Here is a 22,626-nt window from a genome sequence, read left to right as displayed (position 1 = left end):
ATGCCGCTGGGCTAGAAATATACAAGAATCCGCTCTTAACACTACCACAAAACGCACCACAGTAGTCTGAACACATTGTTGCAGAAGCGTCGTCTGACAATTCGTCCCTCTTGTTTTCAGGAACGAGATTTGGATGTAAACATAAACATCCTTTTTCCAAATTATCCAGATGTGAATAAGAGAGCTCGCTGTACTGCGGTAAATCACTGTCAGGACTTGCAGGAGAAACTTGACAGGAATATTCGGCTGCTTTGGCAAGTCCTAGTAGCTTTTCATTCTCTTTTTCGTTCATTGTTTATTGTTTAAATATAAAGAATCAAACAAACCATCAATTGCCCTCTACAAGGCTCAGAAGCGAGCTATGAAACCTATCGAAGTTTGATAGTAAAAGACCAGGAAGCGCACAAAAGTCCAAAGTAAAAGCACCTTAATTTAATTCCGGTACAAAATCAAATGATATCCTATCATTACAGCTCTGAGAGACGAAAAATACAACGGCAATGGCAAAGGCAAGAGTTTTGTTGAGGTGAAGTTGTCATCAACCCAAATAGGCTTTCTTTTGCTGCCTTCGCTATTTCGTTTACCACTTATTCCTAGGTATCGGTATACATATGTTACTTCAACATTTGAGTAGCACGTTACTTTCTGAAGAGAAGAGACCGTTACTCAAAATGCATTCTAGGAAAACCCATCTTCTAAACAGCCAGTGGTGAACTACATTCGATAAACAAAGTAAAAAATAAAAATACATCATCTTTTCAAGTTTCAGCGTCTACGGCCATACCTAGGTGAAAACACCAGTTCCCGTCCGATCACTGCAGTTAAGTGAAAACGTCTGAAGGTCTCGTTCATACTATGTTTGGAGACAACATGAGAATCCGGGGTGCTGTAGGCTTTTCACCTTCCAACGCTCTTTTTTCTTTTTATTTATATAAAAATAAGCCATCCTATTCTTAAGGAGGTGGTCTCGATAGACAGTATGCAAGACGTTATCCACTCCCAACTGTTCCAACTTCTGACAAAACACCAGTTTCCATCAAGGGCTGGACAAAGGTATTAGTAGAGCGAATTGCAATCGCCACCAGCTTTTTGGGTCAAACGAACTAACCGTAAGTGATTGGGTTACACTTCTTGGGTATCAGGTTATACTAGCGATCAAGTCGGATTCAAACAAACCACCAGGAAATGGGTAATCGTTAACTTTTTCGCATGACTCGTCCGAGACTTCCAAATCGATATTAACTAGAGCCGGGCTGTAAGACCACTGTTCAAGTTGGGTATTAAGTTCGCGGGCGAAATCCGCTTTTCGCGAGGTCTCACCCCGAATAGACTTCAGCCAGAATCAATTACACGTTGTCGCTGAATCCCGGATTGTCTCGTAGACCACAGTAAAGGAACCGGTGATAATCAAATGGCTCAAATCCAGGGACAGTTTTCATTAACGTCTTCCAGCTTTCTCCCCGGAGTATGGAAAAACCCATAGCATTAAAATAGCCATTCTCGTTGACGTCAGGAGAGTCAAGATCGTCATGAGCATCAAAGTAAATGAACCTTTATCCTTGATTTTCAAGCCCACCTGCGACAGCAGAGCTAGCCGTGCAGTTGTCAGAAATAATCAGGGGAAACGTGTTCTTGGCGACGGTCTCGGTAACTGCACGCGAAATGCGGCGAAAAATCTCAAAACTGCGGCCGATTTCACCCTTAAAGTCATCCACGCGAATGATTTCCTTCAACTCAATTTTGGCACCGAGCCGCCGTTCTAGTTCTTGGACTAATCCCAGCGATCGAATCCGGTTCAAACCATTTCCCACACGGTGATCACGAAGGCCAACATGATAGGGAGAAAAGATAATGGTAATAGCACAGGCGGAAATGATAATATTGAGTCTTTATTTTTTGTTTTGCTGAGATCAAAATAAGAATCATATGATTATAGTTAATGAAATTGAACGCTTAAAATGAACATTATTTTTGAGAACAATCATTTCGAGAATTATAAGTTTTAACCATAACGAAAATACCTTGACTCTTTTCTTTTCTTTTCTTTTGTTTCTTTGTTGATCGTCTAAACTTTTGTTATCAAAGCTGATCCAATTGTTTCTGATTCAGCAGTCTGAAGTTTTCGCAATCCCTAGTAAAATTGCATCTACTCTTTGCAAAGAATGTATAAAAAGAAAAGAAATCTCCGTTCGTAAACGTCAAAGGACATCATCAATACTATAGATTTAAATCGTAAATTATTCAGGTCCGTTACTCGCAATATTCGTGTCTTTTTTCCTTTTTACGTGGGTGCATCATCCTGAGCTTGACTGTCATTCAACCTCTTTTCTTTATATTCACGGACAGTTGTTGTCTCTGCATTTTTTCCATCCTGTTCATCGGACATTTGGGTTAAAGGGTAATCCAAGTCAGGAATTGCAGAATAAGCAATCATTTGTCCTTTCCTCATTTCCGGATCAATTTTTACCTGATGGATGCTGCTCTTTACCTTTCCACGGGTCAAAAAGGGCAACATATCTGCAATATTCACTCTAAAGCAACTCGTTAATAAGAAGGATAGAATAAATACAATAGAAATTTTTTTTACTTACGAAATCACATCTTTGTCAAAGGAAACTCTAACCCAATCAGGTATAATATTCCCTCCTGGAGGTTTTATTTGTAAAAATCCATATTTTCTTTGAATAAGTAGTGTGATTGTCCCATAATCAAAATGACAATCAGTATCCACATCATCCTTTTTGTGTTCCATTCCCTCAGGAACGCTGTATTTTATGAGACGAATGAAGTCCTCGGCAGAACTATGGCATTTCGTGAAGAAATCACTTGGAAGTTCAAATCCAAGGGCGATTAAATCAAGAAGTTTTAGCGAAAGACTATAGCACTGTTTTTGAAAGAGTGTCATTTCGGGTAAGAATTTACGGATGGGTGGACTAATAACGCTGGGATTTGAGTGAGGAAATCTTGCTAGGTCATAAAATTCCTTTACAGCTCCAGTTGATGGATCATCTGAATACAACTTTTCACCCATACGTATTGAATACCCTGCTTGTAATTCTCCTCCTTTGAACAGGAAATGTTTCTTTTCCTCAACAGGTAAATTAAAAAACTCATCGCTGACTTTAAAGACTCCTTCCATCTGTTCTATATCAATTCCATGGTTTTTCACCATGAAAAATCCCCATTCTTTACATGCATTGACCACCTCCATACTAAGAAGACTTGTATTTTGTTCAGACAGATCTATAAAGGGTATATTTAACGATTCCATTTGGCATAGATTTAGTTATTAATGTAAAGAGAGTCTAAAATGAGAGAATTTTTAAGGTGAGCAGACGTAGAATTTCTTTATTGTTGTATGGCAAAAGCTAATAAAACCACGAAGTAGTAAGTACTTTTTACATTCAAAACCACTTCTTCTACTCACTAACAGCCACTAAACTTATGTAATATCGTTCGTCATATATGTACTTATTTCGCTTGTCCCTAGGCATTTTTTTAACGAAAGATTATTTTTAAAGACTGGGCCATCATTCGTTTAACTCTTTGGTAATTTTAAAAAGGGTAAAACTTACCAAATTAGAAATAAGAAATTTCCTTTCACCCTTGGCACCCTGAATTTAACAACACTTACTATTAAGCTCAGAAGTCTCGTTCTTACTAGTAAACAAAAAAGTTTCGAACAATGTGGACTTACTGTCCAACCTTCCTCCATATTGAAAGGTTGGATGGATCTGGCTAACGAAATAGAATTAGCGAGACGGAATACAACACAAAGTCCATTTTTGGTATACATTGCTAGCTACATTTATAGGCATAAAGGCATGATTATCTCGCGAAATGCTTTTTTTTGATAGAGTGAGATTACCTCTGTGTCACGTTTGTCACTGTCATGGGAAAATACACTGTATAGTAATAGGAGGACGGGTATCCAATTATGACACTGTTACTGATATAGTGATACATACGATAATGTCTAATACTACTTTTTACCTTGGCGTTTTTCTTTCTTCCTCATATCAACCAAACCTGCATTGAAAGACCAACAAGAAGCCTTCCTTGTTTCAAGTCTGCCAATTTCAACCAAAAGGGAACGCTAGCATTGATCAATAAGTAGGAGAGCGTCATAGTAACTTATCAGACTTTATCGTTCATTTATTCTCTCTCTTTCTACTACTATTTTAAAGGTGTCGTATAGCGTAACAAAAAAACCTACTGTTTGGAATTAATAACTTTGCAAAATGATTGCGTAAGTCTTTAGTACTTGAAAAATTAGTTTTAATCAATTCAGCTGACATATTGCAGTCCAGAGAAGAAGTTTTTTGATCTAACAAGGGTCACAGGACATATTCCTGAAAAGGATGTTGAGACAATATTCGACAAACTCAAACCAGTCTCACCGTCGTTCATGATTGGTGAGTGGACTGGTGGAGACTTTGACACCGGCCATATTGGCCATAAATACCTTACAGATATGCGCTGGGCTGGCAAAGCATTTCGGTCTCTTGATGATGGTGACCCTATTCTTATTTATAATGACAAGGGTCAACGGGTGTGGAACAAGGACTGGGGTCATGCCTCTGTAAGTTCAATATTTTAATTATTATTAGCCATCTAACTAATTTGTTATTACAATGTAGCTACGGGAAATGGTATTTCGCAATGTGACCTCAACATCAATGATTTATGACGAGAAGCCAATTTTTGACCATTTTCGTTTTATAACAGACGACATGGTTGCTGGAGCAATGGAATCACCTAAAATGTTTGGTACGGAAAGTACTTATTATTTTTATTTAACTCGCTTGAAATAAAAGAAAGGCCAATGCGACGGTGTGGCCACAACCATTTAAAGTATCCCTGTTAATTGTCCCTACCTTTGCTTTTCTTTGATTGATTTCAGAAATTTCTTTTCCAAGTCTTGCAGGAAGTGTTGTTAAAATCTTCTCTATCTTTACTCCGTAGTTTTTGTAACCGTAATTCACGCAAATGTGGATAATCAACTACGACCTTTACTGCAGTTCTTGTCTCTCCAACCTCACTCGTGCAATGCTTGCTGAATCTATTCAAAATTGTGTGTGTGTATCACCAACCAGGATTGGCCAGTGCGAAGCTAAGCAAGGAGGTATGCTCGGTTACCCTCTACTACCAAGTCATTGAAAGATCCAAGCGTTAACATATGAAACTTTTTTAAGGCAATCTATATTTTCAATAAAGCTTTCATAAGAATTGTATTCTACAAAATATACCTAGGCGACGACAACACAGTTCCCGTCCGACCACTTGTAGTTAAGTGAAAACGTCTAAATGCCACGATAGATAGGTGTTTTGTTTTAATTATCATAACTATCACGATAAGAGAATCTTTATAGAGCGGAAATAATAAGCATGGTGTAAACTTTTGTTATCAAAACTGAACCAACTGTTTTCTGATTCAGCAGTCTGTAAATTTGCCCAACTCCTAGTAGAACCGCATTTGCTCTTTGTAAAGACCGAAGGTATGAAATCATACTTTTGATCAAAGTTTTCATAAAGTTCAAATAGGCGAGTCTGATTTTTGGCATCCATATAACGTAAAAGTTACGTCGCTAAAAAAAAGTAAATATTCACCGTTAGTCACCAGTATAAGTAAAAAGTTACCTTTGCTACTAGCTACTTTCTACGAAGAAAAAAGAAACTGCGTAGAAGCAAAGAATTAATTAGTAACTTGAAATTGTTGATAGCAAAGCCAAAGTAAAATGGCATCTATATATATTCTTGAGCAAACACTCCTTTTACTGTATATTACAATCGTTGTCAACATGTCAGAAACCCAGTTTGCCCATTCAAAACAAAGTAGCAATCGTCACCGAAGCTTCAAGAGGTATTGGAGCAACTATAGCTGAAACACTAGCTCGTCGAGGTGCTAGAGTGACACTTCCATTTACTTCAGATAAGTGGTGCTGAAGCCAAAGAACAGTTGGTTAAGAAAATTAAAGGCTTTGGAATCTCAGCAGATGCAATCAAGATCATCTCTATTCGTAGACATTAATATACATCAAGAAATATTATTTTCTATGTTTATGGATAATTACTCACATCATGATACATTTGATTCGTGTATTTTCTCCATACAAGTCGGTGCTCACTGGTCATGACGGACGTTGCGATCGTTTTTCTTTATATTCACGGGCAGTGATTGTCTTTGTATTTTTTCCATCCTCTTTATCAGAAATTCTATTTAAAGGACAATCCAAGTCAGGCGTAGCGAAATAAGCAATCAATTGTCGTTCTCTTGTATGCGGTTCAATTCTTATTTGGTGAATACTGCTCTTTACCCTTCCACCAGTCCAGAAATGCAACATATCTGCGACATTGACACTAAGGATGTTGTTAATAATAATCTTATATCCTCGTTTTTCATATTAAAGAAAAAGCAAAATAGAGACCTTTACTTACGAAATCACCTCTTTGTCAACAGAGACTCTAACCCAATCCACCGTAGCATGAGATTTTGGAGGTTGAATCTGTAAACATCCATATTCTCTTTGGAAAAGTAGGGAGATGGTGCCATAATCAAAATGACTATCAGTATCCACATCGTCCTCTCTGTGTTCCTTTCCCTCAGGAACTACGTACTTTATGAAGCGAACAAAGTCTTCAGTGGAACTATGGCATTTGCTGTAGAAATCCTGTGGAAGTTCGAATGCAAGGGCGATTAATTCAAGAATCCTTAACGAAAGATCATGGCATTGTTTTTGAAACATCTTGAGTTCGGGTAGACGTTCACGGAAGGCCGGGCTAATTGTTTCAAGATCTGGATTAGGAAATCTTGCTATATCATAAAATTCCCTTACAGGTTTAGTATTTGAATCATCGGGATACGAACGTTCGCTAGTATGCCTTGAATACCCTGATGGCGAAGCATTTACCTGATAAACATATTTTTCCTTTTCCTCTGTGGGTAAATTGAAAAAGTCATCGCTTTTTTTAAACAGCACTTGCACGTCGTCCAACTTAATCCCATGGTTTTTCAAAGTGAAGAACCCCCATTCTTTACAAGCATCCACAACCAATGTAGCAAGAAGTTTTGTATTTTCCTCAGACAGATCTATACAAGGCAACTCTATCGATTTCATAAAGAGATATATGCGCTTAATGAAAACCCACCATGAAAGATAATTTCTTCAAAGTAGGGAAGCGAACAAATAGAGTGCTGTTTTTTTTTTATTTATGCAGTACAGCTAATGGAAGGAATACTTCATGTTTACATCGTTATATGTCATTGTTTAGAGATTAACCTAAAACTAGCTGTGAAATAAATAGCTAGCCTATACGAGCATACAAAAATGACCAAGTAAACAGAATGCTGATTGCTACTTTTTTGAACAAGCGTATTTTTTTTTTTTTATTCCAGTTAATCATTTCAGAAATTTAAGAACCCATATAAAAAAAATCACAAAGAAAATTTACTATCCATCCTGCGAATAAATAGAAATACTTACATTGACGTCGCCATTTCGCTTATATTAGAGATGACGTCCGAAGTTGCCTCATTGTTTTGTTTACACGGTTTAGCAGCATAGAGTGAAACAATCAGAGACGAAATGAAATGTTAAATTTTTTGTCTAATAGCAGATAGGTCATCACCATGTAGCTGAAAAATTCATCAGCACGACAATTAAAACAATGAAACAATTGAGACAAGTATGCTTGTGACATGATGTTTGTTTTTTTGATATTAATATGTTTAGATGAACTTCTTTGATGTCTACGGCCATACCTAGGCGAAAACACCAGTTCCCGTCCGATCACTGCAGTTAAGCGTCTGAGGGCCTCGTTAGTACTATGGTTGGAGACAACATGGGAATCCGGGGTGCTGTAGGCTCCTCCTCTTCTTTTTGCTGTTCTTTTAAACGTTTTGTCTGATAATTTTTTTAGCTGATTCCCATTCATCTTAATTGAACTTCTTATCATCATGCTACAGATGCAGAGTATGAATCAAACAAACGAACAGTAAACAAAATAACAATTCGTGGATCAAAAATAAGATCAAGACTGAGTTGGTGTGAGAGCGTATAGGTAGATATATACAATCCATAACGAGACAAAAGTTTTTTCTTTCAAGTTTCTAATTCCAACATCCAATCTTATAATTGTACATAATATTCTCATAACGTGTGAGATTTCTCCCGTGACACAATCCTTCCAAACTCCTCCTCTAATAATCTTTGTAACACGTATAAAAAAAAGAATAGAAAAAAGTAAAAATTTACAGTGGTACTTTGGCATGAAGCAAAGCTAGGGTAAACTGTGTCGACGGGTCATTCCAAACAGCGTCTTCAAAATCGCCCTCAGCAACTGGTATAGGAGTAGGAGTAGGAGTAACTGATGTACCATTACTCCCTTTAAAGACAATACCAGAGCAGCACCCTTCAATATCTTCCCCTAGAGAATATGGATGTAGTTGCAGCTCTCTTACTCACCACCACCAGCACGGAAACATTGCCTTTAGCGATCCTCTCCTATGAGACTAATCAGGAGAAATACCAAGAGCGATAAAGAAAAGACCAATCTAAAAAGTGAGCTATAATTTATTTTTTTTGGTTTTTACAGAAATGTAATGCGAAAGAAATTCAAAAAAAGAAAGACTTGGAAAAGTATGGTAATATGAGATGATTATGATGGAACGAAACGATTTTTGCACCCAAAATGTCTCCCCTTTTATTATATATAAAATTACATCCACTACAATGTCACAATTGAAAATCTAATACTTGTCAATTTCCGGAAATTCGCCTGATCATCAACTGAATACAAACAAAAGAACTGGTTCCCCAAATCAATATCGTAACATTTACCCGTTATAAAAAAGTATGTATGAAGACGTTGTATTGCCACTTGATATCATACTAAGATATCAAATAACAGAGACTCATCATATATGGTCTACGGGCAATACAATGAGAAGTTTACCGTTTCTATTGGAGTAGGAGTAGGATTGAACAACTTTGCCGAAAAAAGTTTTACTCCCTTTCTACAAATCCAACTGAAACTTTTTGCAAACAATTTTGGCTGTCGCCCTGAGTATGACTATGACTATGACTATGACAGTGGGACAAGATGAAAATGAGAAAAGCCTATTTATAAATGTTCCAAAAAAAATGACAGAGACCGAATGATTGAGTGAGGGAGTGAGTGAGTAAGCGTCAACATGAAGACGTAAGAGACAAAAGACACCGTTGACTCTTGCTTATTTCACTTTGCTAACTACTTACTCCATTGAAATGAGCTAGTAGTTATCCTTGTTTTCGTTGTTGTTTCGGTTCTTGTTTTATTAAAGAAAAAAAAGAGAGACATTAACGGTGAAAAGAAAAAGAATTGTTTCAAAACCGGCCAACTACAAACAAAATGACAGACTCAACTTTAGAGGACCCTGCTTTGAGCACAAACGGAAATTCCATTCGTACTAAGCAGCCAATGCCTTTGATTCACGAAGTAATTTTTGTATTTATTGTCAGTACTGCTCAGCTCATGACTCAAGCTGGTTTAGGTCAGACGATTGTTCCTCTCCACATAGTTGGAAATTCACTAGGAACAACAAATGCCGGTCAGTTGAGTTGGTTTCCAGCTTCTTTCAGTTTGACTGTAGGCACATTTATACTGATTGCTGGAAAGCTTGGTGACATATATGGTCACAAGAAAATGTTTGTATTTGGCTATGCATGGTATAGCTTATGGTCCTTGATATCAGGATTTAGTGTTTACGCAAAGTCTGCGATCATGTTTGATGTTTGCCGAGCATTGACTGGAATCGGCCCCGCTTTTTTGTTACCTAGTGCATTAGCTATCTTGGGTAGGGTATATCCTCCAGGGAAACGAAAACAATTCATGTTTTGTGTATTTGGAGCTACAGCACCCAGTGGATATCTTTTAGGTGCTGTATTTTCTGCAATTTTTGCTCAACTTTCATGGTGGCCTTGGGTGTATTGGTCAACATGCATCATCTGTTTTGCTTTTTGCTTAATAGGATGGCTCGTTATTCCGGACACTCAAAAAGAAAACCGCCAAGTCCGAGAGAAAGCACTTGAAAAGCCTCACTTTGATATCCTTGGATCGTTTTTTGGCGTCGCAGGTTTGGTACTTGTTAATTTTGCATGGAACCAAGCACCTGTTGTTGGTTGGCAGGTACCCTACGTGTACATATTGTTAATTGTTGGTGTTTTATCTTTGATTATCTTTGTGTACGTTGAGCATAAAACTGTACAGCCACTCCTACCTCCAGATACATTTAACGGGGAAATTGGGTTCATTCTGATGAGCGTAGCAGCAGGCTGGTCTTGCTTTGGTATATGGATATACTACTTATGGAACTTTTTGGAAGTATTACGGGGTCAAACACCATTACTAACAGCTGGGCAATGGACACCCGTCTGTATCACTGGAGGCCTTGCTGCTGCCATTACAGGTATATTGTTGTCCAAGATTCGGCCGATTTTCGTCATGATTATTGCTATGGTTTCTTTTACTGTTGGTAGTATTTTGTTGGCAACGGTACCTATACATCAATCATACTGGGCACAGACTTTTGTTTCCATTGCTGTAACTCCCTTTGGTATGGATATGAGTTTTCCAGCTGCAACCCTAGCAATTAGTGATTATGTTTCGAAAGAGAATCAAGGGATCGCGGCCTCTCTTGTGAGTACTGTGGTGAATTATTCCACTTCGATCGGACTAGGAATTGCGGGTACGGTAGAAAGCCATCTCAACCATGAAGGGAAAGATGTTTTAAGGGGCTATAGAAGTGCTTGGTATTTGGGAATTGGATTTGGGGGTCTTGGTATTGCAGTTTCTTCAATTGCAGCTATTCGTATATCTGTAAAATCTAAAAATGAGAGGAAAAGAGTGATGCTGGAAAGAATGGGTGATTGATCATTCAATCATTGAGGTTTTTTGTTCTCTTTTAAAAAATATAAAGCTAAAATCTTAAAGCAAACAAGTAAAAACTAAAAATAAATGCTAAAAAAGAAAAAGAAAACATAGAATGTACATTATTTATTTGTTTTGTTGATAGTGGAATATGACATGCTGAATGAATCGTGTGGGTAACGCCCAATTACCTAGTTCAATGGTGTCTAATAATGTTCAATTTGGTAAATTAGGGGTTCATTGTCGAGGTTATTGAGCCTCCATCTTAACAGTACCTTAATCTTGATCTAGGCCATGTTATTTCTTAACTCATTGACTTTTAATAAAAATTACAACAATTTAACAGCTTTTTAAATAATGTATACGTATAGAGTCACCGGAAAGGTGTCATTCGTTCTCATTGCTAATATCTGGGAAGCGAAGGCGAGCCAGTGTTTTCAATTGAGCGTTCGAATCCCAATCCAAGGCAAAAAACAAAAACATTATAACAGGCAAACATACAGGACCAACAACAAAGACGCCAATACCTATAATTAAGGCTCCAATAAAAGCACCTCCAACGATAAATATGTATATTCTAAACTGTGCAACTGTTCTTGCAACGTTGACATGTAGAAGAGACTACTTTTGTTAGCAGACGTATTTGCGATTCTTATTTTGTATATAAAAAATTCTCTACTTATACAGATTACGAAAAAAGGCAAAATGGAAAGGAATGTATCTCATAAGGGTTCAACTATTATCAGAAATCAAGATAGCTCCAACTGTAAACAAAAAAAACCCCGAATTGAAAAAAAATTTTAAAATGGCTTGATCCAAAAAGAAATTTCGCATCCCTTATGCAACTTTTCGGGCAAGACTTGATTAACAAAGTTAAGTAACGGAGCTCTTTTTCGCATTTGTTTACCTTTCTATTTCTGTAAACAAAACAATTTTCTGTTGACTTAAAGTCATTTTTATATCAAAATAAAATATATAGGGAAGCACCAAGTCAAAAGCCATTTTCATTTCATTCCTACTATTGAAGTAGCTGCTCGCTACGCCCCTCCCCACACCTTCCACAGTTGTAACTCAGAATCAGAATCAGACGATTAAAAAAAAAAAAAAAGGCTAGTTTGAAAGTACATATCTACGTTAGTTAGGAAGGAGCACTAGAAAATTAAACAAGTTGACAAAAACAAATAGATGCAGATGTCATGATTCCATGCAAGTTTGAGAAGGGTTATTATTGATAATCTTTAAAAGGAGTGAGAATGGTGTCTACGGCCACACCTAGGCGAAAACACCAGTTCCCGTCCGATCACTGCAGTTAAGCGTCTGAGGGCCTCGTTAGTACTATGGTTGGAGACAACATGGGAATCCGGGGTGCTGTAGGCTTCCTTTTTGTTCCGTTTTCAGAAAGGTTCTTTTCATGGTTGAGCTTTTTTTAATTGCTACAATTCAGATGTTATCATAAAGGCAAGCAACTCTTCGAGATATTCTGCTTGGCAGGTCAAACACTTATATTACTCAACTTACACTCACAATGGATATCTAAGAACAATAACCGTTGTTTACTCAACAGCTGCTTTGGTGGTTTAGTGGTATAATGCTTCGTTGCCATCGAAGCGACCCGGGTTCGATTCCCGGCCGAAGCAATGTTTTTGGATTTTTATCCAGAATGAAATGCGTAAATAAATTCTGCTGTGGTTTTAGGAAGATAATAGTGACAATTCAGCATCGACTCGTCCGAAGACACCTACCAAGGTTTAAAAGTAGGTGTAGTACAATGAATGCACCATGAAATGTCCTTAGTATATCTTTCACCTGGGTTAGAGAAATTATCTACTTAACAATTACAACCTTATATGTTGTTACACGATGCTACCTAAATCAAGTTAGTACAAAAGGGTGATACAAATCCAAAGGACGACAGGAATTCAATGATTTATTGAGTTTGAAATGGTTATATATTTACTAGAATAGGTCGCTTATTCAATAGCTTATGCGGTTAAGAAAATATCCATTTAAGAAGATTTTGCTGTTGAGCTAAAAAGGTTGTTTATTAGTAAGTCTTTCACGCATACTAGAAATTCCTATCAACTTGTAAATAGCAACTAAAATTCTAATGAGTTTTGACTTTGTAAAAGGTACTCACCACTTTACCATTTTCCATTATATTACTAGTTGTTGGTATTATTCTTATGAATGCGTAATAATCTTCTAACACATACGAAAATGAAATAAGTGATAGATATTACTTATGGCATTTTAAACCAACAAATTAATATAAAGAGAAAATAAAATACTCACAATCATGCTTAACTGAAAACACCAGTTCTCCTTCGCTTCTCAGATATCAGTAAAGGGATGATGCACTGGCTCCTCTGCCGATAAATACGAATGAAGAAACAGAGTTACAGAGCAATCCTTCTACTCAAAGTTAATGCTATTTGTTAAGCTTCTTTTCACATGAGTATTAACCCTTGAATGTGAGTTATAAGTGAAAAAGAGAGCATTGCAAGCGGTTTATACGGACGATTACTTATTGCTATGCCTTTGTTAAGTGCTTTTACATTTTATTTATTAGCCGATGACTACGACATGATCCTTGTTTCAATACGGAATGACGTTGACGTGAAAAAAGGAGATATGAAACCGGAAAATAGAATCTTAAAAGATAGACTGTTCAACGTAACTACAGCAAAACCAGTTTTTGCGAAAAGGCTATCTTTTCAAGAATAAATATACGGAGTTCTAATTTATTATAATGGTTACAACTGGATACTATCGTCCATTTTTTTTTCAAGAACTTGTAATTTCATTTGATTTATTGAATAGTCTTTGTTTACCGTTACCTTTAAAGTAACAGAACTGCAGCAAGATAAAACAGCTTGTAAATTTTTTTCCATATCAAACGAGAAAGTGTACATAATAAAAGAATAAACGGATAAAAATATGAAAAAGGAGCAGCCTACAGCACTTCAACCATAGTACAAACGAGGGTAGGTCTTCAGACGCTTAACCCAAGCTTGTACAAACTGCTTCTTGAGTAACCCACCCAACAGAGATAACATGCTACTTGGTTGTACGAGGTAGCAGACTATCAATATAACGACGATTAGAAACAAGCGGTAAGTGATGTAGCGAAATTCATCAAAAGAGCCTGAATGGTCGATGACAGTTTCACCTTAGCAAACCTAAAGTCATTGCCATTGCGTTTTCAATTCGCGTTCGTTGGAGCTTTTATGGGGTTTCTATTTTTTCGTGGTATGAGTTGAGTTAGTCACTCTCTTTCTTAGAAAGTCCCACGCAGTTCTTGTTCGTTGCTACCAACTTGGATCATTTTCGCGGTTCATTTCAGACTTTTTAGTAATCGTTGGAACATGTTTGTTTTTTTTTCTCTTAAAAATGAACGAAAAAGAGCAAGAAAAACACTTCGAAGCTGTCAAACCAGCCAAGTCTTCTTGCTGGGAGTCTGATTGCAACGACAGTGATTTACCGCAATACAGCGATATCGACTATTCGTCTCATCTGGACAATTTGGAAAAAGGTCGTTTATGTTTACGTCCAATTCGCGCTCTATCGCATGTTGAAAAGAAAAGTCAAGAAGCGTCCATGAATGCTTCTGAAAATTCCATCAAGTCTGTATTATGGTTGATTATCTGTCCAGCAAAGGTTGCTAGGATTCCACAGGCTACTGTCAAAGTGGTAAATGAAACTGCTCGACTTGTCTGGTGCTGCATTTTTGCATTTGTGCTTCTTTTTCCTTTTATAAAGAAGTCAATGGCAGAATTTCTTACGTGAAATACTCAGTTGGTTCTAGGGGGTCTTTTTGCCGTTTTGGCTTTCTGGATTTGCATGTTTGTTGTTTCATGTGAGTTGGTTGATAGATATTTGTTTGAAATTTTTACTAATGGATAATTTATAGACTTGTTGGATCTTTTCATTCTGTTACTAGATCAACTTAATCTCTGGATTGCTTCAATTCTCGGTTTCGACACGACGTTGGAAAGAAACGACTTGGCGGGTGATAATCCCATCCCACTGAATACAATCCCAACCGAGTCTCAAAACCTATCAAATGACCCTAATATTCTTGCAGACGAACAACCATCTTCTGAATGCGTTGAACAATTTCCAGAAAGACAGCAGAAACCAAGTCAATCTAGGGGCGTTGAAAGCACTTTGAATTTGGAAAGCAGCTGATTCCTTGGTTTCGTACTTTATATTTTTCAACCTCTTAATTCTTCTTTCGATATTTTAATCGGCGAGGTGAGAAATTGAAAGGTTTATTCTCTCTTTCATATTCAGTGTTTTTATGTTAAAGTTTCTTCATTTCAACAACCTTTTTTTTCCGTTTGTTTTTTGCATAATTTATTTATTTTGTACTTTGCATTGCTGATGTCGTTAAATACGTGATAATCCTTGATGCTACGATGAGATCGTATTGACTTTGAGGCAAGTGAACGTTTACATAACATGTTAGCGAATAGATTGTCGTTATTTCACTGTCAATCCTTTCGCTATGTGATCTGTACTTTAGATCGGGACGACAACTATGAGATGACTTTTCCATGTCCCTCAACGAGTATCACTTTTCTTTTTGATTACATCTTGCATCTGTGTGATGCTCCATTTCCTCTGTGCTTTTAAGAAATAACATTGTTACACTTTTCTTCTTATTTGTTTGTACTGGAATTTTAGATATATGCCCCTTTCCGTTGTATTAACATAGCATTAATGAGGTCTCTGATTGATGTCTTCAGATTCTTGCTATTTATCGGTTTTGCTGCGTAGTGTTTCCTTCCATTGGTAGCATTTCTTCCATTGGTACGGCAGTAAAAAGCTCAACCATGCAAGGAATCTTTTAAGGAGAACAAAAAGAGTAGCCTACAGCACCCCGGATTCCCATGTTGTCTCCAACCATAGTACTAACGAGGCCCTCAGACGCTTAACTGCAGTGATCGGACGGGAACTGGTGTTTTCGCCTAGGTGTGGCCGTAGACGAGTGGTTTTGTAAACATTTCTTACTTGATGTTTATTGCCTCTTGCATGATCTTAATCGCCTAAAATATTACTAATGAAACGACGCTCTTTTGCTTAGAAAAGAGAGTAGAATGAATCCATTGATTTATACGGGTACTTAATGAGAAGTATACTAATAAAGGTAATTTTAAATCACAGAGGCTTGCATCTCCACTATATTTATTTTAATTTTCTATTCATTCATTCACATTAAAACGAAGCTAAAGACCGTCCAGGATCTTCTGCTAAGTCCTGGTTATTATTCAACTTGCATAATTATATTAATAATTTAGTATAATTTCGTTTATTTTTGCGAGAATCACGTTCGGGATCTGTAATTCCATTAAGAAGTCCTTGCAAAGATACCGTAAACATATTGACAAATCTAAGCGTTTTGAAACCTGCCCTTTTCCACAATGCAGACTGGTTTACAAAAGAGGAAGTCGCGTTCCAAACAATTGGCGAAGGATACCAATGAAAAGCAAAGTTCAAAAAATTTTGCGGAAGATGTCTCAACGAAAACAAATGGCGGAGAAAATAAAAAATCCTCACAACCAACAGTGAGTGCTGAGAATCAGGATAGCGAAGAAGAAGAGGAAATTCCTACTCTTAATGCAGAAATTGATGATGAGAATGGAAACGAACAAGAGTCATTAAGTGATTTTAGCACTCCAGAATTGTCCGAGGACGATTATGAAAATCCAGAAGAAGATGAGGAAGAATTGGACCGTGAGATTGATGCTGGCTATTCTTCTGACTCTTCCACGGAAGATGCTCCTGTAGGATTATATCCATCTCCGTATGATGATAATCTCTATATTGACTACGATATAGATGGAAAGAAAATCACGCGCCCTGCGACACCAGCTGCGCTTGATTCTTTGATTGCCAGCATTGATAAAGACAAGGGATGGACGGGTATCGTTGATCCTACGACAGGTCAGCCCGTGAACTTAACTACTGAAGAACTTGGGTTGTTGAAACGTCTTGCCCAGTCTCAAGTACCCGATGAAGACTTTGACCCGTACCCGGATTATGATGATTTCTTCACAAAAGACGTTCAACTCACTCCCGTTTCTAGTGCTCCTGAACCAAAAAGACGGTTTGCCCCTTCTAAAAATGAGGAAAAACGTATTTTGCAGCTTGCTTATGCTATTCGTAAAGGTCATATTATGACTCCTGCGCAACGAGCTGAGCAGGAGAAAGAGCGTAAATCAGAGTTTGCTGATCGTGATTTGTGGGCCGATGATGAGGAAGCTACCGTAAGTAAGCATCTTGATTATGCACCAGCACCTAAGCTTCCCCCTCCATCCCATGAAGAGAGTTATAATCCTCCTGAAGAGTACCTCAAGAAGGATTCCAAGAAATATCCTTCATTGCGTCTAGTACCTGCTTATACCAATCTTATCAAGGAACGTTTCGAAAGATGCTTGGATCTTTATTTAGCCCCTCGTGTTCGTCGATCTAAACTGAATATTGACCCAGAATCTCTTCTTCCTAAATTGCCTAGTCCTTCTGAATTGCGCCCGTTCCCTACTCGCTGCACTAATGTATATATTGGTCACAAGGGTCGTGTTCGTTGTATTTCTGCACATAAGGACGGTATTTGGTTGGCTAGTGGCGGTGACGATGGCGTTTTACGAGTTTGGGAAATTCTTACGGGTCGTTGCGTTTGGAAGTGTGCCTTGGATGGTTTCGGAAATGTCCAAAATGCCGAGTCTGATACAGAAGATACTGAAAAGACTAACAAGTCTTCTATCATTCAATGCCTTGCTTGGGGTCCGCTTTCCGAGGTACCTGTCTTGGCCGTTGGTGTTGACGAGACTCTCTATTTCATTACTCCTCCTCTTTTCTCTGCTGAGCAAATGGAAAATAGTAAGGAACACTTCACTTCGAACCCTTATCAAGAATCCAGTGCTGTTTGGCGTAGAGGTCCTAAGAAATCATTGAATCTGAATGGTGCCATCGTTCATGCAACCGTCAGTACTTCTTACTCTATCAAGTCTTTGTCCTGGCATCGCCGTGGTGATTATATTGCTACATGTTCTCCGACTGCATCTGGTCGTGCTGTACTTATTCATCAGCTCTCACGTGGGGCTAGCCAGTCCCCATTCTCGAAATCCCGTGGTTCTGTTCAATCTGTCGCTTTCCATCCGACTCAACCCTATCTTTTAGTGGCTACTCAACGTTATGTTCGCATATACAACCTTGTCAAACAAGAACTTGTGAAGACACTTTTGGCAGGCGTGAAATGGATTTCAAGTATCAGTGTGCATCCTAGTGGTGATCATGTCATCATCGGGTCTTATGATAAAAGACTTTGTTGGTTTGACTTGGATCTATCTTCTAAGCCTTACAAGACACTTCGTTATCATACTCGTGCTCTTCGTGATGTTTCTTATCATCCCACGTTACCTTTGTTCTGTTCCGCCTCAGACGATGGTGATGTCCAAGTCTTTCACGGACGTGTTTACAACGACTTGCTTGCTAGTCCTTTAATTGTTCCTCTCAAAATTTTACGCAATCATAAAGTTGTTGATAATGTTGGTGTTCTTTCAAGTAGCTGGCATCCTCGCGAGGCCTGGTTATTCACTTCTGGCGCTAGTGGTGAAATTAGAATGTGGACTTAATTTGAACTTGGTAAAGCGTGAGATGAATGCTTACAATTTTTACTTTTGGCTATAGGGTTCTTAAGTTTTGTTTGACGAATTTTTTAAAATACTTAGATTAAAACTGGCATTATTGGTTTAGATGAGTTAACTGGGATATTTAATAAGGATTTTTTGGTCTATTTCAAGTAACAGCTTACATATACACGACTTTTTACAGTTTTCATGATCATAAACAAAAAAATTTTCTTATTTTTTAACGTAAATAAGTAAATAAAAGTCATAAACCAAAGGAAATAGAATGACATAGCTTATAATATTTGTTAAAGGAGATGACCAACCAAATGACAAAGAAAAAGAATGTTGAGGTAGAGAACGGTGGAATTCCAAATTCTGCAAGGGCCTTATTAGTGAGTCGACTGTAAATCCATGAACTAGAATCAAACTTCATTGTAAATTGAACTTGACAGATATTGCTTTACACGAACGGCAAATCGGAGTGTCTTCAATGATAAAATAACCTTCATCACCAAGTAAACGATTACAAACACCGCAATTCCAACAATCGTGGTGATATTCACCATCAATCCCGTTAACACTTACTCCTAAGATAGGCTTTCTGCATTTCTTGCACTTGACGGCATACTTGTTATCATAACAATCTTGACACCAATATAGATCATCGCGAAATATGCAAGGGCTGTTTCCCCGAAAGTTTTCTGAACAACCAGCACAAAAATGGTGATTCTCATGAAACCAGTCATTACCAATATGAATGGCTCGATCTTCTATAGGTGTCGTACAGTACTTACAGCGGGGACTGAATTGCTCATGATAATCCAAATGGCAATAAAAGTTGTCATCGCGGAAAAAAAAACCTACATGCTCTAAGTTTTGAGAGCAAGTAGCACATCTAAAGCAAGTTGGATGCATTTTCTTATTTGCGGCAGTAATGATACGACCAGCACGAAGGGATAAACCACAGGCATAACAAGACTTTTCTGAATTTGAGCGATGAAGGTGGGATCTATTTGCAGGACCAGAGCAAGAAAACTGTGCGGGAGGCATGGGTAAAATACGATTGAATTGTTTGGAAGCTGAGAAAGGTCCAGATGCATGGTCCTCCTCGCTTGTTGTGTCTTGCTGGGGTTCAAAACTGGGAGTTTTCATTTCCGTATGATGAGCAGATACTATAGGAAGCTGTTTGGTAGAAGGCAACCTTCTAGTAAATGGCTGTGAATGATCTTTATTCGAAAAGTAAGAGTTGAATCCATAATGCTGAGGATGTTGATCAACGTACAGTTCCGGCTCAAATCTGGAAGAGCTCCCGTTTGTGTCTGATTCTATAGCATCTCCTTGCTCAACGTCGGGGACAGAAGATGATGTATAAGGAGGCAGATGACGATCATTATAAGCGATAGGAGGGGGAGGGCGTTGATTAAAGTCCAAGTTCTCTGGAAGAGCAAAGCGAACCCGGTGTTGTTTACTAGGAGATGACCGATCCAATTGAGGCGTAGTAGATATAGAGCTCGTCGGTTTATTTGTAAATAGAATACTCTGAGTATCTACAGGAATTTCCGACTGCTTCTTAGCGCATTCGCTTCCAACAGAGGGACGACCAGAAATAGACATCCTAGATAATGACGGAGAGTTATCAGAAGACGTAGTACCTGGGGCAGCCCGAGGACCTGTCAATCGACGTTCAAACCTACATTTATTAGTATGATGGAAATCAAACAAAAAAAAGTTACCTCGGTAAGCCAACAACAGAATTTTGCATGTGAAAAGTTGTTTATAGAGAAGAAGAAAAGATAGGTATAGTTTACAGTCTAAAACTATTCAAACTATAACGTAGCAAAAAGGGTGATTTATAAAGTACCAGTTCCTTCGTTGTCTCAAACCACACACTCGATATAAAACAAAGCGTTTAGATTCTATGCATCCAATTTCAAAATTAAGTAGATTTCTATGTTCTTATAGATGCAAAACGCGACGTCGAAAATCCAAAACAAACGGTAGAGGGCAAGTTGTTTAATAACGATAACGAAGTCTTTGCGGAAGAATTTGTAAACAATACAGGAGTTGCTATGGAAACACTGTTTCAAGGGCCAATGGTCATTGCATTTTGCGTTATACCAGTTTAAAATATTTTCAAAACTCCCGTATAGACGGTTAAGCAAACCTAGTGATCTCAACAGTAAAGTTGTGCTTGCTACTATGCTTTTTAACGTAAAATAACATAATTACGGTAAATGTATCAATAATAAAAAATTTGATTTACTCAGGTTCAGGCCTTCTTTGGGTAATTCATGTGCGGGATTCTCTTTGCACTGTCACGGAGTGAAATTGAGGGACTCTCAGCTTCATATGTACCATGTCTTCGTGAGCGCATTTGTGCCCGAGGTCCTGACGCGTTTGGAAAGTTTAAACATAAAGTCGAAGGATGGAACTTGGAATATGAATCTAGTGTTTTACACTTGCGAGGACCATGTGATAATCCAACTAACCAACCGCATGTGGATGACCACGGTAACGTATTATGCTGGAATGGTGAAATATGGCAGATGGACGGTGAAGAAGGATTTGATTCATTGGAGTGTTGTAGTGAAAACGATGGCTCAAAGCTTTTTCGAATATTAAAAGAGAATGATCATAATATTGAAGGTGTTCTGCGCTCCATTCAAGGCCCTTTTGCTTTTGTTTACTATCAGGTACGAACCAATGCAGCAGCATTTGATTACCCTAAAGAGGTGTTGCTAACATATTTAACATTAGAGTTCTACAAGCACATTGTGGTTTGGAAGGGATCGTCTTGGAAGGCGTTCATTGCTTTATCATCAAGATCAAGAACGTTTTGTGCTTGCCAGCGTTAGTCATGGTAAAAACTTTCAAGAGCTGCCACCTGGGTTTTACGCATTCAAGCTAAAAGACAATCATCCTTCGTGTCTTGCTCAATCCCTTTCTTCTACATTCATACCCTTCCAATTGTCACCCTTGAGCATAGATGTTTCCACTTTCTCAGATATGAAAAATCCAGTCGATACTTTCTATGCTCAGTTATCCGAGTCTCTTAAAGATAGGGTCCTTACTATACCAAATAATAATAGTCCACAAACGGAAAGTCCAATTCCTCGCTTGGCAGTGCTTTACTCGGGTGGTGTCGACTGCGGAGTAATAGCACGCATGATTCATGATATTATTCCTTCAGCTGAACCGATCGACTTAATAAATGTTGCTTTCGAAAATCCAAGATTCATGGATACTTTCGCAGTCGCTGACGAAGATGGTTGTTCCGCCCCTTTACCAGATCCTTACAACGCATGTCCTGATAGACAAACCGGTTTACAAGGATGGAAAGAATTAATGACAACGTGCCCGAACCGAGTGTGGAATTTTATTGCTGTAAACGTTCCCTACACTGAGGCTTGTAAACAAAAGGATCTAGTTACAAGTCTGATATACCCCAATGATTCAATCATGGATTTCTCTATAGGCTTGGCTTTTTACTTTGCCTCCAAAGGAGAAGGAATATTATTACGGTCGCCTGATGATTTACAAAACTGTTCCACATGCCCATCATATAAAACTTCTGCCAAGGTATTATTTAGCGGTTTAGGAGCTGACGAACAACTAGGCGGATACATGCGACATCTTAGAGCCTTCGAAAGAAAGGGTATGGAAGGACTTGATCAGGAACTGAAGCTAGACATCGAACGAATTCCTCATAGAAATCTTGGCCGTGATGATAGAATTATGTCAAACCAAGGAAAAGAAGTACGATACCCCTTTTTGGATGAGAGACTTATGGCACTATTAAGTAAAATGCCTACTTCCTCAAAAATGCGTTTAGATTTATTAGGAGGTGATAAGCTTATATTACGGGAATTGGCTAGAAAATTACAAAGTCCTTTAGTTGGTCAAGAGAAAAAACGTGCCATTCAATTTGGCTCAAAAGCTGCTAAAATGGAATCAGGAACTGGCCGTACCTCGGGAAAAAAGAAATTGCAATCTATTAATTCAGAAGTTTTGTAAATCATATCCTTAACCTATGTAAAACAATAACGTTTTAGCGCAACTCGTAAATTCGTAACAACAACATCAA

The 22,626-nt window shown here is 38.0% G+C and overlaps 10 protein-coding genes and 4 non-coding genes across 14 annotated transcripts; 8 read left to right on the top strand and 6 right to left on the bottom strand.

Moving 5' to 3' along the window:
* Positions 1–436: 436 nt before the first annotated feature.
* On the bottom strand, positions 437–3,415 carry SPOG_02880 (2OG-Fe(II) oxygenase superfamily protein). Its single transcript, XM_013165541.1, has 2 exons — positions 2,592–3,415; positions 437–2,531 (listed from the first exon to the last, which is right to left on the bottom strand). Exons 1-2 carry the CDS (start codon positions 3,269–3,271, stop codon positions 2,282–2,284), a joined length of 930 nt encoding a protein of 309 aa, XP_013020995.1. The 5' UTR covers positions 3,272–3,415; the 3' UTR covers positions 437–2,281.
* SPOG_05398 (uncharacterized protein) lies at positions 3,405–3,889 on the bottom strand. Its single transcript, XM_013166633.1, has one exon. The coding sequence runs from the start codon at positions 3,794–3,796 to the stop codon at positions 3,572–3,574; it is 225 nt and encodes a 74-aa protein (XP_013022087.1). The 5' UTR covers positions 3,797–3,889; the 3' UTR covers positions 3,405–3,571.
* SPOG_02881 (uncharacterized protein) lies at positions 3,431–5,419 on the top strand. Its single transcript, XM_013165542.1, has 3 exons — positions 3,431–4,249; positions 4,306–4,582; positions 4,641–5,419. The coding sequence occupies exons 1-3, from the start codon at positions 4,242–4,244 to the stop codon at positions 4,812–4,814; spliced, it is 459 nt and encodes a 152-aa protein (XP_013020996.1). The 5' UTR covers positions 3,431–4,241; the 3' UTR covers positions 4,815–5,419.
* Positions 4,800–7,807, bottom strand: SPOG_02882 (2OG-Fe(II) oxygenase superfamily protein). Its single transcript, XM_013165543.1, has 3 exons — positions 6,439–7,807; positions 6,079–6,360; positions 4,800–6,014 (listed from the first exon to the last, which is right to left on the bottom strand). Exons 1-2 carry the CDS (start codon positions 7,116–7,118, stop codon positions 6,132–6,134), a joined length of 909 nt encoding a protein of 302 aa, XP_013020997.1. The 5' UTR covers positions 7,119–7,807; the 3' UTR covers positions 4,800–6,014; positions 6,079–6,131.
* On the top strand, positions 7,753–7,867 carry SPOG_16154. Its single transcript, XR_001203066.1, has one exon. It is a non-coding gene; the product is annotated as a 5S ribosomal RNA (ribosomal RNA).
* Positions 7,868–8,171: 304 nt separating this feature from the next.
* SPOG_02883 (membrane transporter) lies at positions 8,172–11,792 on the top strand. The gene has a single exon (XM_013165544.1). It carries the CDS (start codon positions 9,391–9,393, stop codon positions 10,909–10,911), a length of 1,521 nt encoding a protein of 506 aa, XP_013020998.1. The 5' UTR covers positions 8,172–9,390; the 3' UTR covers positions 10,912–11,792.
* A 378-nt stretch (positions 11,793–12,170) lies between these two features.
* Positions 12,171–12,285, top strand: SPOG_16153. Its single transcript, XR_001203065.1, has one exon. It is a non-coding gene; the product is annotated as a 5S ribosomal RNA (ribosomal RNA).
* A 189-nt stretch (positions 12,286–12,474) lies between these two features.
* SPOG_16152 lies at positions 12,475–12,545 on the top strand. The gene has a single exon. It is a non-coding gene; the product is annotated as a tRNA-Gly (tRNA).
* Positions 12,546–14,505: 1,960 nt separating this feature from the next.
* On the top strand, positions 14,506–15,096 carry SPOG_05004 (uncharacterized protein; the record flags this gene model as incomplete). The annotated part of the gene is made up of 3 exons (XM_013166626.1): positions 14,506–14,598; positions 14,704–14,764; positions 14,819–15,096. The coding sequence occupies 3 exons, from the start codon at positions 14,506–14,508 to the stop codon at positions 15,094–15,096; spliced, it is 432 nt and encodes a 143-aa protein (XP_013022080.1).
* A 143-nt stretch (positions 15,097–15,239) lies between these two features.
* SPOG_05724 (uncharacterized protein) lies at positions 15,240–15,773 on the bottom strand. Its single transcript, XM_013166693.1, has one exon. The coding sequence runs from the start codon at positions 15,464–15,466 to the stop codon at positions 15,269–15,271; it is 198 nt and encodes a 65-aa protein (XP_013022147.1). The 5' UTR covers positions 15,467–15,773; the 3' UTR covers positions 15,240–15,268.
* A 4-nt stretch (positions 15,774–15,777) lies between these two features.
* Positions 15,778–15,892, bottom strand: SPOG_16151. Its single transcript, XR_001203064.1, has one exon. It is a non-coding gene; the product is annotated as a 5S ribosomal RNA (ribosomal RNA).
* A 429-nt stretch (positions 15,893–16,321) lies between these two features.
* On the top strand, positions 16,322–18,761 carry SPOG_02884 (WD repeat/BOP1NT protein). Its single transcript, XM_013165545.1, has one exon. The coding sequence runs from the start codon at positions 16,332–16,334 to the stop codon at positions 18,543–18,545; it is 2,214 nt and encodes a 737-aa protein (XP_013020999.1). The 5' UTR covers positions 16,322–16,331; the 3' UTR covers positions 18,546–18,761.
* Positions 18,762–18,971: 210 nt separating this feature from the next.
* On the bottom strand, positions 18,972–20,304 carry SPOG_02885 (paxillin-like protein Pxl1; the record flags this gene model as incomplete). The annotated part of the gene is made up of 2 exons (XM_013165546.1): positions 18,972–20,232; positions 20,276–20,304. The coding sequence occupies 2 exons, from the start codon at positions 20,302–20,304 to the stop codon at positions 18,972–18,974; spliced, it is 1,290 nt and encodes a 429-aa protein (XP_013021000.1).
* Positions 20,305–20,774: 470 nt separating this feature from the next.
* SPOG_02886 (asparagine synthase) lies at positions 20,775–22,611 on the top strand. The gene is made up of 2 exons (XM_013165547.1): positions 20,775–21,235; positions 21,300–22,611. The coding sequence occupies exons 1-2, from the start codon at positions 20,834–20,836 to the stop codon at positions 22,554–22,556; spliced, it is 1,659 nt and encodes a 552-aa protein (XP_013021001.1). The 5' UTR covers positions 20,775–20,833; the 3' UTR covers positions 22,557–22,611.
* Positions 22,612–22,626: the final 15 nt, after the last annotated feature.

Source organism: Schizosaccharomyces cryophilus (genome assembly GCF_000004155.1).
Source record: "Schizosaccharomyces cryophilus OY26 unplaced genomic scaffold supercont4.1, whole genome shotgun sequence".
Taxonomy (NCBI): Eukaryota; Fungi; Ascomycota; class Schizosaccharomycetes; order Schizosaccharomycetales; family Schizosaccharomycetaceae; genus Schizosaccharomyces; species Schizosaccharomyces cryophilus.
This window is presented reverse-complemented; position numbering and strand designations above follow the sequence as displayed.